The 13,975-nt window shown below is 44.5% G+C and overlaps 7 protein-coding genes across 7 annotated transcripts; 4 read left to right on the top strand and 3 right to left on the bottom strand.

Annotated features, from left to right (window-relative positions):
* BMR1_01G02900 (PLD-like domain) lies at window positions 66-1,505 on the top strand (the record flags this gene model as incomplete). Its single annotated transcript, XM_012792189.1, has 5 exons — window positions 66-128; window positions 149-224; window positions 245-408; window positions 430-622; window positions 643-1,505. The coding sequence occupies 5 exons, from the start codon at window positions 66-68 to the stop codon at window positions 1,503-1,505; spliced, it is 1,359 nt and encodes a 452-aa protein (XP_012647643.1).
* A 64-nt stretch (window positions 1,506-1,569) lies between these two features.
* On the bottom strand, window positions 1,570-3,105 carry BMR1_01G02895 (hypothetical protein; the record flags this gene model as incomplete). The annotated part of the gene is made up of 1 exon (XM_012792188.1): window positions 1,570-3,105. One exon carries the CDS (start codon window positions 3,103-3,105, stop codon window positions 1,570-1,572), a length of 1,536 nt encoding a protein of 511 aa, XP_012647642.1.
* An 815-nt stretch (window positions 3,106-3,920) lies between these two features.
* Window positions 3,921-5,489, bottom strand: BMR1_01G02890 (Coatomer subunit delta; the record flags this gene model as incomplete). Its single annotated transcript, XM_012792187.1, has 4 exons — window positions 3,921-4,979; window positions 5,000-5,176; window positions 5,197-5,342; window positions 5,363-5,489. The coding sequence occupies 4 exons, from the start codon at window positions 5,487-5,489 to the stop codon at window positions 3,921-3,923; spliced, it is 1,509 nt and encodes a 502-aa protein (XP_012647641.1).
* BMR1_01G02877 (DNA-directed RNA polymerase I subunit A2) lies at window positions 5,653-9,594 on the top strand (the record flags this gene model as incomplete). Its single annotated transcript, XM_021482938.1, has 9 exons — window positions 5,653-5,848; window positions 5,892-6,140; window positions 6,161-6,630; window positions 6,651-7,160; window positions 7,186-7,293; window positions 7,314-7,418; window positions 7,439-7,529; window positions 7,551-7,731; window positions 7,752-9,594. 9 exons carry the CDS (start codon window positions 5,653-5,655, stop codon window positions 9,592-9,594), a joined length of 3,753 nt encoding a protein of 1,250 aa, XP_021337526.1.
* BMR1_01G02876 (hypothetical protein) lies at window positions 9,594-10,729 on the top strand (the record flags this gene model as incomplete). The annotated part of the gene is made up of 4 exons (XM_021482937.1): window positions 9,594-9,866; window positions 9,887-10,095; window positions 10,117-10,280; window positions 10,302-10,729. 4 exons carry the CDS (start codon window positions 9,594-9,596, stop codon window positions 10,727-10,729), a joined length of 1,074 nt encoding a protein of 357 aa, XP_021337525.1.
* An 86-nt stretch (window positions 10,730-10,815) lies between these two features.
* BMR1_01G02875 (MAC/Perforin domain) lies at window positions 10,816-13,063 on the bottom strand (the record flags this gene model as incomplete). Its single annotated transcript, XM_021482936.1, has 12 exons — window positions 10,816-10,967; window positions 10,988-11,063; window positions 11,084-11,166; window positions 11,187-11,289; window positions 11,310-11,427; window positions 11,453-11,598; window positions 11,621-12,069; window positions 12,090-12,286; window positions 12,472-12,677; window positions 12,703-12,896; window positions 12,917-12,991; window positions 13,018-13,063. The coding sequence occupies 12 exons, from the start codon at window positions 13,061-13,063 to the stop codon at window positions 10,816-10,818; spliced, it is 1,845 nt and encodes a 614-aa protein (XP_021337524.1).
* Window positions 13,159-13,943, top strand: BMR1_01G02870 (mitochondrial ribosomal protein L29/L47 precursor, putative; the record flags this gene model as incomplete). Its single annotated transcript, XM_012792183.1, has 5 exons — window positions 13,159-13,234; window positions 13,255-13,469; window positions 13,491-13,583; window positions 13,604-13,787; window positions 13,810-13,943. The coding sequence occupies 5 exons, from the start codon at window positions 13,159-13,161 to the stop codon at window positions 13,941-13,943; spliced, it is 702 nt and encodes a 233-aa protein (XP_012647637.1).
* Between the last annotated feature and the right edge of the window lie 32 nt (window positions 13,944-13,975).

The following is a 13,975-nucleotide window of genomic DNA, read 5'->3' as shown; positions in this document are numbered from 1 at the left end:
GGGTAGGCTGAACTGAAAAGGCCCTACTTACACCTCCCTATCATCCATGAGTTAGCGAATAATCAATGGAAGATCAGATACCTGATTTTATCAAACGGGTGACACCTGACCATGAATCTAGCGTCAAAGTACCTAAATATTAATTTAGGCATATAAACTTTACAAGCAACTGTCATGCATCAGTAAATTCGTTCACGGGAATCGCGTAGATGTATATTCAACAGGTATTATATGCGTTATGTAGGATCTGATTACTATAAGTCATTGTGCCAGCATTTGGATGCGGCAAAGAAGAGGATTTGGATGGAAATGTACATTTTTGACGAAACTACCACATGCAGAAAGTTTGTTGATAGCCTAATTGCCGCCTCAAAGCGTGGATGTGATGTCGTAGTACTGTTAGATTACGTAAGCATTCACTTTATTTAGTTTGGGGCACTTGATTTTCCGAATCAATGGAAAGAAGAGTTACAATCAAAGGGCGTCAATATATATTATTTCAACCCCCTATTCCCTCCCAAATCCTCCATCTCCTTTTTCACCTTTCGTAACCATAGAAAAATAATAATAACAGACGATACGGCCTTTTGTGGCTCATCGAATATCGCAATGAGATCAACTGGTATAACCACTGTTATTTAGATGAACTTGTTGAAGGAAAATGTATATTTCACGAATTTGGAGTCAAAGTTAATGGACCAATTGTGGCCGAATTGGGAAAATCCTTTATATCCACATTGGAAATTGCTAAGGTGCCAATACGTCGTGATCCATTTGAGGCAACTGAATCATTTGATGATGGATCTTTGATTCAAATACTGGAATCAAACCCCTGGACGAGGAACAAAAGCATCCAAGAGGTCTTTAAATACATGCTTAAAAATGCGGAGAAGGGGATATTCATCGCCACTAGTTACTTCCATCCCGAAGGAGCTATACGCCGTAGGATTTTGGAGGCAAAAAAACGCAAAGTACCAATACATTTACTGCTCTCTGGAAAATCTGATATACATTGCGACGTAGATTCTACGATACACCTTGCCAATAAATTAATGTCACACCCTCCCTCTAATAGTGATAAATTAAAAATTTACCTCACGAACAAATGGCATTTTCATGGGAAGGCTATGATGGTTGATGATCTGTGGACATCAATTGGTACATATAATATGGATCGTTTATCGTCCAGGCGCAATATGGAAATATCCCTCGGGATTCTAGACTATCGTATCGCAAAGAAAGTCAAGGAAATACAGTTATCCTACTCATCACAATACTATGCAGATCAGCTTACATTGGACACCATGCTCCAGGTACCAATGCACAAGAGAATATATGGCAAGTTTTGCCACTGCTGCTACAAATTTCTGTCCAGCAGCAGGTGGCTTGACTGGTTCACCGATGAGGGGTTCAAGAACAGGTTCAGACATACGTTCATACGCACGTTTATAGAAGATAACGTGGGAACCTTGCTGGCCTCTGCTAGTAGTATCCTGGGCATGTGATCAGGGGTATTACTACGCTAGTTGTTTGTGTACATTATTTGTTATTAGTCATAGTTTCAGTGTTTTACAGCTTAACGGTTATTATATCCTTGAATTTCCTGTGATTTATGGCGTCTGACGATTTCAAGTCACTAAAGTTGGCCACCGTTTGGCCGGAATTTGAAACTTTAGAATTATGAGTGTGCGGATCGACAAGCATAGACACAGAATCCACTAGTACACATTTTTCAAATAGATACTCGCATTTTATCTTAACAATATTATAAATATGTTGGGCCAGCTCCCGGGCTGTGCCGTAGTCCTTGGCCAGATTGAGAGGGTGTGCCATCATTAGGTCTACTATTGCGTGTAACCTCCAAACACAGTCGTTCGTTCCGGCAATTGTAATGCCGTCCAGATTTGAGTTGTGTAGATCCATGATTTTGTAATTATACGATGGAAAGAAGCCTGAAAGGCAAGTGCCCACCCTAGACCAAATGCCGTAAATCTGATCCCCACCCACGTTCAACAACAGTCCCTGCCCACCATTCCCGCTAGAGTTAATCTCCCTGGCAATAACCCATACGCAATCATCCAGTGTCAATGGCTTATCAACAATTTTATTATACAAATCACATTTATATTCATATGCGTGGTCGTATATTAAAATTGGGTCTAGCGGCTCAAGTTTAACGAGTGGAAATGGAGTGCCTATTGGTATATTAGAAATGGTACCATAATCATGCAGCAATTTTTCCTTGTAAGCCAATACCTCAGTAGTTCCTTTTGGCACTCTAATATTGTATTGATCTATGAATTTGCGGGCTCGTTGGAATTCCAGGTTAAACTCGTACATGGAAACCATCTTCCGTCCAATAGCTGTGTACTTGGGATTGCTTTTCACAATTACCTCAAGCAAATGGGTAAATGTACGCAATTCATCGGAGTTGACTGCTGGAGAGTCAATGGACTGATAGTCCTTGCCCATGTTACAAATGGCCAAAACCAAGGCACCTTTAATGTATAAGGAAATTGGTTGGGGTAAATCTTCCAGTTTAAGGGCGCTAAAAAACTCCAATATGGGTAGTATCGACATTTGCAATAGGACCTTATCGCTGGTATCGCTGTAGCCCTGGGTAGACCGCATCACTGCATTATTTAGTAGGATAGATAGCGAGTATAAACTGCAATTACGTATCTCATGCGCTAAACGATCTTCCGCCCCCTGTGCAACTGCAAGCCGTTTCATAGTGTAAATTAATTCGCTGATAATCCTGTGTGATTCTTCTAAATGCCCTTTAGCCGCAATGTCCCTTGATAAAGTGATCGCCAACTCTGTATATGTTGCCAAATCGTCGTAAACGATCTGATACTCACCGCGTTCCTTCTCATTTTCCTGGTACAATTTAATTGCTTCAGCAATCAAATCGCGCTCCGAACCAAAACAAGGCCCAGTGTCCAGACCAATGCCCAAATTGCACCTGTAAATATCCAATAGCTTTGACACACGGCTGTGATTACCAATGTATATTTCAAACCTTGCAAATTCATTTACAAACTTGTAGGCTAACTTAGAATCCAGCCTGCTCAGAAATTTAACCATGTTTTCAGCGTCATACATTCTTTCCGCAAGTGAATGATGCAGAATTGGAAAATAGGTATAACCCTCCAAATGAGAAACAACGCAATACAATCGGACTAAGAACTCCAAATTAAGCGAATATGTCACGTTCCACTTTTTCAACTTGCGACAAATATGTTTTGTATGTTTAGAACGCAATGTATTTCTGAATTTAGTGCGCTCCAAACATGCCAAATATCGATAGAGTCGGCGAACATACAAAAACGGCGTTAAATCTTCATCGAATGCGGTAACTTCCGCAACATTTTTACCCAATTTGACACGTTTAATTGAGTTTGTAATTGCACTGTTGTACTTTTTCAACTCCCTCGCCTCTTCCCGTCCAAATTTTATGTAAGACTCACGTATTGCATTGGTTAATTCCTCAGCTTTCGGGTCGTCCGACAGTTGTTCAAAATGCCACCACCTCCACCTACATCAAATAATACATACTTTGCAATCTTGTAGAACAAATCTCTAGAATCCGTGCTTTTGGCGCCAAGCGAACGCAGCTCGTCGATCAACACGGCAATGGGGAGCGTAGAGCAGCCATACGATGCGTTTATATGCTTAATTGCGCGCCTTCTTGGTCTATCATACACCGAGAGGGCGAATTTTTTGCCATAAGGACTGTTGTAGACAGAACTGCGGCAAGGAGGCAGAGGCCGCGCCAACCCATCGCAAGCGTAACAGCAAGCATAACAATGGGCCAGATGGGCTAGGGTACACGCAATAAGAATTGAGACTAGGCAAGTTAGGGAAACTAAGCTACCGACACTAGCAATGGTGGCAGGGGTTACGTAGAGTGGCAGGCATTACGCGGAGCGGTCCACCTTGAGGCTGTAGCAGGTTTTGTGCACTACTTTGTGATTGATGTCACCGCCCCCGTTTTTGTCAAAACAGTTTGTAACTTTTATGTTAAAGTAGTTTACATATGCCTCTGCACTGAAACTAAATGGCACAAGGGAATCCAGGTCCATTTGCACTGAGAATCCTATGGTTTTGCTCTCGTCCTTGGCTACAGTTCCCAGGTCCCAATACATCACATCATTTTCATGGTAAACCTTTACGTCCTGTGAATTGTTTATCTTCGTCTTAACTGTACGCGGACAGTTGAACTCCAACGAAACGTTGCAAAGCTCCGTCTGATCCTGGTTGGATACCTCTACCGACAGGGACGTCTCTATCGAATCACAAGAGGACCAGCAGGAGACAGAGAAGGGCATAACGGGTTCAGTCGTGTCATGCCTCCACTTGACCAGCGAGACAGGGCAGTTCAGCCTGAAGGGGGGGCCGTCCTTAATTTCCAGCACTCCATCTACAATTTTTGACTTGTCAAGATTGGGATGGTATTTGGGTTTGAACTTGCAATTATCGCCAATTTCAAATTGCAGCGATGCCATAGATGCTATCTCTGTGTCGTAAACGGTCAAAATCAAGCTGCCCTGGTATGTGAGCTTGGTCACATCCCGCTCTATATCCATCAAACCATTGCATTTTTCCTCTACTCGTACCAGCAACGGTACATCGGAGGCTATTTTTGTGGCCCCTGGTGCGTTTTTCCCCGGTCCGTCTGCATGCTGGTGTGCTGTTATGGGCTGTAGGCTGAAGCCAGACTCCAGCGCCAGGTCCGTCAATTTCTTGGCCTGCTTGGCCCTGGTAAGTTGCATCCCACAGGCGTGGGTATTTTCAGGACGGGCCGCGAATAAGGTTTCTGCCTGTTCCAGGTACCCTTCCGATGCACTTTGGGGCTGGGGTGGACTGGAGGGCGCGGGAGGAGAGGCAAAGTATGTATCTAATTTTTTCCTCTGTTTCTCCTTGTCCAGCTTCATGGCGATCTGCCTCCTTCTTTCCTTTTCCTCCTTTTCTTTGTTCTGCGTAACGTGGAGTGTACCTTAATCAGCATGAGCTGAAGCTTTTCTTCGTGGGACTCCATGGCAATGTATGTTTCCAATTGGTCCATGGTGAGGGCTTCCCGGTTACCATCGATAACGATCTCGTCCATGTAGAATATAAGGTCGAAAATGTTATCCATTATAGTTTTTTCACTAACGCATTGTTTTGTGACGGTCTGGATTAAACAGGTCAGACTTGGGCAATTTGTGAGAGCATTTTAACAACTTCTAAATCTTCGATAACATTTGAATTTTTGGTGGTGATTACGAACACGTATAGCGATTCTACGGGCTGGTAGATGTAGCGATGATTATTAAATTCAAAGTATGTGTGATCTCCGCCTAATTTTAAAACTAATTACACTGCGCATTTAGTTGTTTAATGAAGTTGAAGAGGGTGGTATCAACCTCCTGTTTGGATATTTCATAGTTTTGGCGCGATAAAAGTATTTGTGTCTTCGAGGAGAAGCCTGTGGAAATTATGGTCATCCCGAGGCCTGCTAGCTGTGAGGTAGGGTAGGGTAGGGTGTATTAGGCTGGGCGTATGAAGGGGCCCCTAGAAAGTATGGGCGGCCCGGCTTCGCGAGGAAGGGCGGCAAAATTTACCGGAAACTAGACATATAAAGGCATAAACCAGGGCATAAATTTGGGCATGAAATCTATGCGTGAAATGGACTCCCCTTACAGGCTGGAACTCTCGGACATCGCCGCCTCGCACATTGGCAGCTTTGATGCGTTCTTAGACACGTACTCCAAACGCATAGTAGAGTGTCTACCGCCCGTATATGTCGCACCAAACTACAATCAGATGCTCCACGAATTGAACAGCGGGACCGCCGCTCCAGACTGTAAGTACTCACGAATTGTGCTACCAGTGATCGCATAATTCAGACGTCAAGTTTTTCATAAAGGACGTGAGGATAGGCTACCCCAGGCGAAACGACTGTACGGACGATGCTGACGAGCGGTTGTACCCGCTCCAAGCCCGAATATCGCACACTACGTACTCCGCGCCCATCTACGTGACGTTTGCCCTTCAGTCCACTAGCGGGGGCGTCGAATGCAGCCAGATCGTACACAAGGAGCTGCTTGCAGGGCAGATTCCGGTGATGGTAAAGTCCAAGCGCTGTAATTTATGCGGTATTCCAGTGTTTACCTAGGCCTGACTGGGGATGAACTGGTGGCAAGAGGGGAGGACGCGCAGGAGCCAGGGGGGTACTTTATAGTAAGAGGGAACGAGAGGCTGATCCGGCACATGATATCATCCCGCTCTAACTATCCCATAGGGGTTAAGCGTAAGCAGTTCAGAGCGAAGGATGCCTTCAACACCGAGTATGCAATAATAATGCGATCGCAGAGACGGGATGGTACAGTTGTGGGCAACGTCCTTTGTTACACCGAGGACGAGCGGTGCGTGCTGAGGGTGGCAATAAACAAGGTTATTAAGACGATTCCATTTGGCACGCTTTTGAAGGCGGCCAAGCCGCACATGAGCACTTGGGACCTGAAGAAGCGGCTCTTGGAGGACTTTTTACACAACGAGGAGATGACTGTTCACTTTTACAATATTTTCCAGAATATGATTTTTTTAGAGCCACTGGTAGCAGATGTGGATTTTGTTGAAAATAGGGTGGGATATGATATATTTAGTATTTACACCAGTTGGGAAAGGCCTGTTGGCACAGGGTGCATACGTTTATGAGGCCTGGTTCGAGCCTTGCTGAGTGTGGGCTCTTCGTCATGAAGAATTACATATGCGTACAGAGCGAATCACTGGATGACAAATTTGAATGCCTGCTTCACATGTTTAAGAAATTGATATTGCTTGCTAGGGGTTACATAATACCGGACCAAATAGATTCATTGGCATTTCAGGAGTTGACTCTCCCTGGTCAGATCTACGCATCAGTGCTGAAGGAGAGTCTGTACAGTGCATTAACCAAGCTAAAGTCCCTTTACAGCATAGAGGTGGCGAACTTCAAGAAGTACTTGGCAACAGTGGAGGGGGTGGATGATATGGAGAAAGTTATGTTGGAGTTCTGCAGTAATATATCATTATTCAACTACCTTACAGAAAAGGTTGCCCCTGAAGTTCCAAGCAAGGTTAATTATTTCCTCTCTACGGGGAATATAAACAGTTCATATTTTGAATTTCAGCAGGTATATAATATAATGATTCAAATAGAACCTCGGGTGGACTATAATTGCGGATCGCATGAATTACTTCCGATTTATGAGTCATTTCCGTAGTGTACACAGAGGCAATGCTTTTACGCAAATGCTTAGCACTAGTGTAAAACATATCTCACTTAGATGAGAAAACTATTGGGTGAATCCTGGGGCTTCCTCTGTCCGGTTCACACGCCAGATGGCACTCCATGCGGGCTGCTGACCCACCTCTCCAAACATGCATGGCCGGTAGGCTCTTGATAACCTAGCTTACCAGTGCCCCAGACTCGGGTACTATGGGAGCGGTCAGGAAATTCCTCAAAGACCTGGGGTATCCCCTAGACCTAAGGGCACCAGGAGGTAACTAATCAGTTCAATTAGGCATAACACTGGACTACAGATACGTACACAAGCCCGTGCCAGTGGTTGTAGATGGTATTCCCATAGCCAGAATACCCAGTGACGACGCACCCCAGCTCATGGATGCATTGATCAGCGCTAAACTCGAGGGAATCAAGGGGATACGGAAAGACTTTGAGATATTCAGCACGTGTGAGGCAAAGTAACCATAAGCAAATGTAGAGGTCAGATGGAATACATATACGTACTCACCTTCCCTGGACGTATGGTTCGTATGGTTAAGAACTTAAAATTCGACCGCGTCGAATTGATTGGTCCCATAGCCCAGCAATGGTCCTTCATCGCAATCAACACCGCCGAACTGGACCAACATAGAGCCAGAATTAAACTAGAATATAACCTATCGTCTAATCCACAATCTAATCCACAATCTAATCCACCATCTAACCTACCATCTAACCTACCATCTAACCTACCACCTTACCCGTCGTTCGAAAGTTATAAACGCATAGATAAATTATTGGAAAACATTCCCGTACATTACACACACATTGAAATTGAACCACATGGAATACTCTCAATATGCGCCAATTGTACACCCTTCAGCGACTTCAACCAAAGCCCTAGGAATATGTACCAATGCCAAATGCTTAAACAATCCATGGGAATACCTGCACACTCACAACCCCTGCGGAGCGATGGAAAACTATACAACCTAATTACACCGCAGTCCCCCCTCGTATCCACCAGCGACTACCGTCGCCTACACCTAAACAATTATGCCACGGGTGCCAACGCCGTGGTGGCCATCATGGCCTATACGGGCTTTGACATGGAAGACGCAATGGTCATCAACAAATCCTCCATTGAGCGCGGGTTCCTACGCGCCACCCTCTGCAGGACGAAGGTCCTGGACGCCGCCCCGCCTGGATGCAGTGCAAAGGAAGGGCACTGCTACGTGTTTCGGGGGCCCTCTAATGGGCCCTTAGATGCAGACGGACTGGTACGGGTTGGGCAACTGATAGCCAACGGCTCGCCTCTGGCTCGCATAGAGTACGCAGGCACTGGAGCAGGAGCCCGCCCACGCGTTGAGATGTATCGGGAAGAGGAGCCGGCTCGGGTCTCAAGCGTTACGCTTGTCACCCCAAATCCTTCGAGGATTGACAAGTGCGTTGAATCAGCCCCTTGCAGTCGTGCGATAATCCGTTTACAATCAGTACGCGTGCCCGATGTTGGTGACAAATTCGCCAGTCGACACGGGCAAAAGGGGATTTTATCAATGACTTGGCGCCACGAAGACATGCCATTTACGGAATCTGGGATAGTGCCTGATATTCTTTTCAACCCGCATGGGTTCCCCTCTCGAATGACCATTGGCATGTTGATTGAGGCTTTGGCAGGCAAATCAGCCGCCGTGACTGGTGAGGTGGGGGCCGATGGAACGACCTTTTCCCACTGCACTGGGAGCGATCCAGTGGCCTATTTTGGTTCTGTACTTAGGCGCGCTGGGTTTAGGTATTATGGCACGGAGGATATGTACTCTGGCGCAACAGGAACTACAATTAAGACTAGCATATTTACTGGGTGCATATATTATCAGCGTTTGCGCCACATGGTAGCGGACAAGGCCCAGGTTAGGTCTACTGGTCCAATTGATTCCCTAACGCATCAGCCCGTGCAAGGTAAAAAGCGACACGGTGGCATACGATTTGGGGAGATGGAAAGGGACTCGCTAATATCTTATGGTGCTCCATTTTTATTGCAGGACAGATTACTAAACTGTTCCGATTTACATTTAGCCTGCATATGTCCCGAGTGTGGTTCGTTGCTTAGTGCTTCTACGGGCCCAAACGACTCCCAGGATATGAGGGATACCACCAAACCGCCGGTCTGTACAGTCTGTAGCGTGCCCTGTCACTGGGTCAGGATACCGTACGTGCTGAGGTACCTGGCCAATGAATTGGCCTCAATTAATGTGGGGTTGAAATTCACTTTGCGTCAATTTGGCCATGCCGTAAGGCGCCGCACTGCGCCTGGTCGTATGCCTCCACCCCCCATACAGTGATGACCCGGAGAAAATTCTGCATACTGCCATTGTTGGCAGTTTGTTGCCTTACTCGTGCAAAAAATGTCCATAAGGTTGCTAAAAATCATAGATACCACATATCTGACTTCCTAGGAGCCGGATACGATGTGGCAATGACTCAAACTGATGATTCAATTCTGCCCTTTAAGGCCCCTGTTCTTGACGTAAAGTGGCTTTCTCCTGGCGGTCGAGCACCAAGGCCCATAGGTGGATGGGCACGCCCGGCAGAATCTTGCAGTGAACTTATTGGCGTAAGGGGGGGTAAAAGTAGGATAGCGAGTATAGCAAGGAAAATGGAACTGCCCTAAGCAATAGGGTCAAGCTGGACCTGAGCGCGTCTGTTGAGCAGGTGGGCTCTGGAACTCTAAACCTAGACTATAGGGGCGTGGGAGCACATTCTAACGCTGATTCGATCAAGGAATTTTCAAAATATATCACCTGTTCCACTTATTCATCGGGGCTATCCACGCACTTTAACTGGTAATGTGCTCCTATACCCAGGAGCAAAACACATGGGTTTTCCAAGGCAGTGGCGGAGCTTCTCAGCTTAAAGATAGGCTTAAAGTCAGAACTAGTGCCAAAGCTAGGGTTGGAGGCGTACCGGGCAGCGTGGACGGCGTTCATTGAAGAGTTCGGCACGCATGTGATAAAATACGTAAAAATGGGTAGGAGAGCGCAAATTTTAGGCGGAAGGATCGTCAGCACAATTCGAGTGCCGGCCAGCGCAGAAAAATCACTACAGGAGCATGGCCTTAAGCTGGATGTGGGCGTGGAGGCATCGCTCAAGCTGGGAGACCTGGAGGTGTCTGTGGGCACAAATGTCGGCCTAAAGAAGGCGCTGGAGGAGTTTAAGAACTCGTGCGCGATAAACAGCACCGTATGGGGAGGGCTGCTTAGGGATGCAGATTTGGGCGGAGACCTGGGCGCCGGAGATATTAGGCACTGGAAGAGCTCGTTGCTCTCCCATGCCATGCCTCTGGAAGCAGTCCTGGAGCCCCTATCCAACTTCATGCCGGCGTCCCTGGAGGACGACTACCGCGAGTCCCTGGAGGGGGCAAGGGCGAAGGGGATCAACTCAACGGCTAAGGATCAACGGTTAAGGATCTACGGTTAATTAATTGTTCCCAGTTTAATTGTTCAAAAATTAAGTCCTGCGTGTTAGTTTATGACTGTGGGTTTTTTCACTCATCTGTCTGACTGTCACTCGTCGGCTTTATCGCCGCAAATAAGCCAGACAAAGCCCGCCGGGGGGCCGGCGGTACAGCTGGTCACGAATTTGTCGCATTCCTCCGCTCTAGCCAAATGGTCTCCCTCCTCTCCCCCGCCAGGGGGTGCCTTGGAAATTTTTACGCCTGGGTTTGGGCAGGATTACCGCCAATTATGATAGAGTCACTTGGGCACTCAGCCACGACCCTTTTGTTGGAGTGGTCGATGTTGACCACCGTGTACTGTATTTGAAAGCTAATACCATATCTTGGACCATGTCTTTATCGAAACAGGTGATCCACCCGGCGTTTCCGTCCAGGAGACTAACCGCGGAGTTGTTGTCGTCTATTGTTATTCTAGGATACCGGCAGAGATAGCGCTTATATAGCCGTTTATATAATAGGCCATGTTCTCCTTAAAAGCAAGTCCAAAGCCCATTTTATAGCCCTCTGGGCACTTTATTTCACCCTAAATGATGACGTTCATACCTTTTTAAAGTCTCCCCTGACCACTTGCTCGATGCTTGGGAGGAGGCGATGGGAGCAAAGGGCCCAGGCCCAGGTGTAGGCAACGTCTTCGCTAATTTCTGGCACGTTGCATTCATTCCTAGATGAGGTTTTTCAGTTATTACATTCCCGATTTGCAGGGAAATAAGTGTATGCCTTTTCCCGCATCATCAAAAAATATGGTAACTCCCGCGACTATATTTGTATCATTTTTGCAGCGTAGCGTTGACCTTTTGAGGCTATTATTTGTAACCATAGTACTATTTCTAATCTGTATGACTAAAATTGCCAACCAGATGTGATATTGAAGGTATATTACCATTCATTTCCATAATTTGCTTATATGTCGCCCCTTTAAGTTCTGCGTAAAAATCAAGTGCCATATCGTACTGCCTCTTTATGTTAAATGGAATGGGGTTATCATTATTCAATGATTGTTCTATTATTTTGTACAGTGGATCCACTTCCACATATATGGGCATTGGGTTGGAATCCAATGTTCTAGCCCATTTTTTAAATGCTTGGGGGGTTAATGGTAATTTTGGCATTATCCCTCCAATAACTCTGATTTTCCGTATTGCATTCTTATCGATTTCATCGGTGAGTTTGTTAGACTTGCCGCCGCCCGATCCTGTGATACTTAGCATTTCGGCCCGAATCTCACCTTCAACGTCAATTCCTTGTTCCTCCATATTTGCAATACTAATCTGACTGATTCTAACAGACTGGACTAGTTTACCGCCTAAACAAAATGCAATGTACCTATGCGTATTTTATGGACGTAATGTGTACCATATGATTTTATTAGCCTAATCCAACGCCTAACTTCCCTGCAATGCCTGCCCGGATTTTTATAGCTTTTAGGTGTACATATTGAACCATCATTAGAAGCTGTTGCACTGATTCCAAAAGCTTCTGTTAGCTTTAAAACTGCTTTATTAAATTCAGGTTTTATTCCCCTGCGTAATTTTAAATTCAGTTCCATTCACTATCTTATTAGCAAAAACACAATATTAATACCGGTGACAAAATGGGCAAATCGTTACACATTTTCAACATAAAATCAAAATTGATTACATATTCAATCGGTGATATTTAGACGCTATTTTATGACGAATTTAGCAAAAATTGATAATTAAAGTACCACTGCAAATTTGTCGGAAGTCCCATTTCGGCCTGAAAACAGTTGATAATGTGGATAATTTCACGGTATTTGTTCTCTTCTAAATTTTTTGAGGATTTTTCAAATTGAGCACTTGCGGCAAACTCTACCGATTTTACTTTAAAGTCTGTCTTTGCCTGTATTCCAAATGCATTTTCATATGCCGCAACCGATCCAATTTGGGAAAACTGTACGTTAGATATACCAACTTACACTTTCCTGCCTTTGACATGATAAAAATGGCCTATAATATGCATCCACCGGATATACACATCCGGTGCTGGCGTAACTGTAGTCAGACCCATAGTGCTGTCTCAGTATAGGGTACCTATAACCAAGATCTGTGTTGATTTCATCTTCTGCTATTAGTTTTGGAACAATTGCATCATATCCGATCCCTAGATATTCTAAATAACAAACTATTTACCTAATCCTTTACACCGATTCTTAGTCTTATCACTGTTGGATTGTATAAAACTTCCGCCAATCCCAATAACACCATCTAAATTATTAACTATGCCCTATTACCCAAAAATGTTGCACTAATACATACAGCTAATTGAATATTCCACATTTCTAAAAATAAAAAACCATACAACATCATAATCACTGACATAATGTATAAAAGTGTTAAGTGCCATTTGTACCAAATATTTATCACTTTAAACTATGAATATATTTAATATTACACGCCGTCTTATTCATACATCTCTTCCTAAACGTGGAATCGATGATTTATGGAAAGGTAGATGTAACACAATTTAGGCGGGTTTTTGGACCCAGAAAGCAGTTTTACGGATAAGAAGAAATTTGCAATCACAGGAGATGCCTGGCCGTCTTGCATACTTAGACTAAAAAGCTTTGAAGACCTTAGGAGCCTATATTTTACATGTTTAAAGGAGAAAAATTTTTTATTGAGCGAACGCTTAGCGGCATCCCAGGTCAAGGCTAAACAGATGTACCACGGTCGATTAAAAAAGGTAAATTTGCACACAAACTAGGTCAAATTGACAATTAAACGAATATTAGGAGTTATCACAAGAAGAGAAATCCATCAACAATGCTTGAGAGCAAAGTATATTTTAGCGGCACAGGTAATTACTATGCCAAATAGGTTGAAAAGGAGAAGTTAGAAACTAAACGATTTCACTTGTTGGAAATGGAGAAGAAAATTGAGCACAAAATTAAACGACTAGAGAATGTGGATTCGCTACAGAAATCCTCCTTGATTGTCGCCCTCGATAAGATTAGGGCGGATCTAGAAATTAATGAACTCCATTTACAGCCCTTAAGGAAAGGTAATAAAGTTGTGTGACACAGTAACTTTGCAGCTGAGGGAACCTGATTGGAGATATCAAAAGAAATATTCAGACCTACCGGGAAGAATTACATGGAATAGAGAATATCTGCCAGCGTTAAGAAAAAATTTGAAGAATCGCATCAGATTTTACTAATATATAGACAGATGTTAATTATTGACACAATT

The sequence above is a fragment of the Babesia microti genome, chromosome I (genome assembly GCF_000691945.2).
Source record: "Babesia microti strain RI chromosome I, complete genome".
NCBI classification, from domain to species: domain Eukaryota; phylum Apicomplexa; class Aconoidasida; order Piroplasmida; family Babesiidae; genus Babesia; species Babesia microti.
Note: the sequence above shows the minus strand (reverse complement) of the source record. Positions and strands in the feature narration are given on the sequence as shown.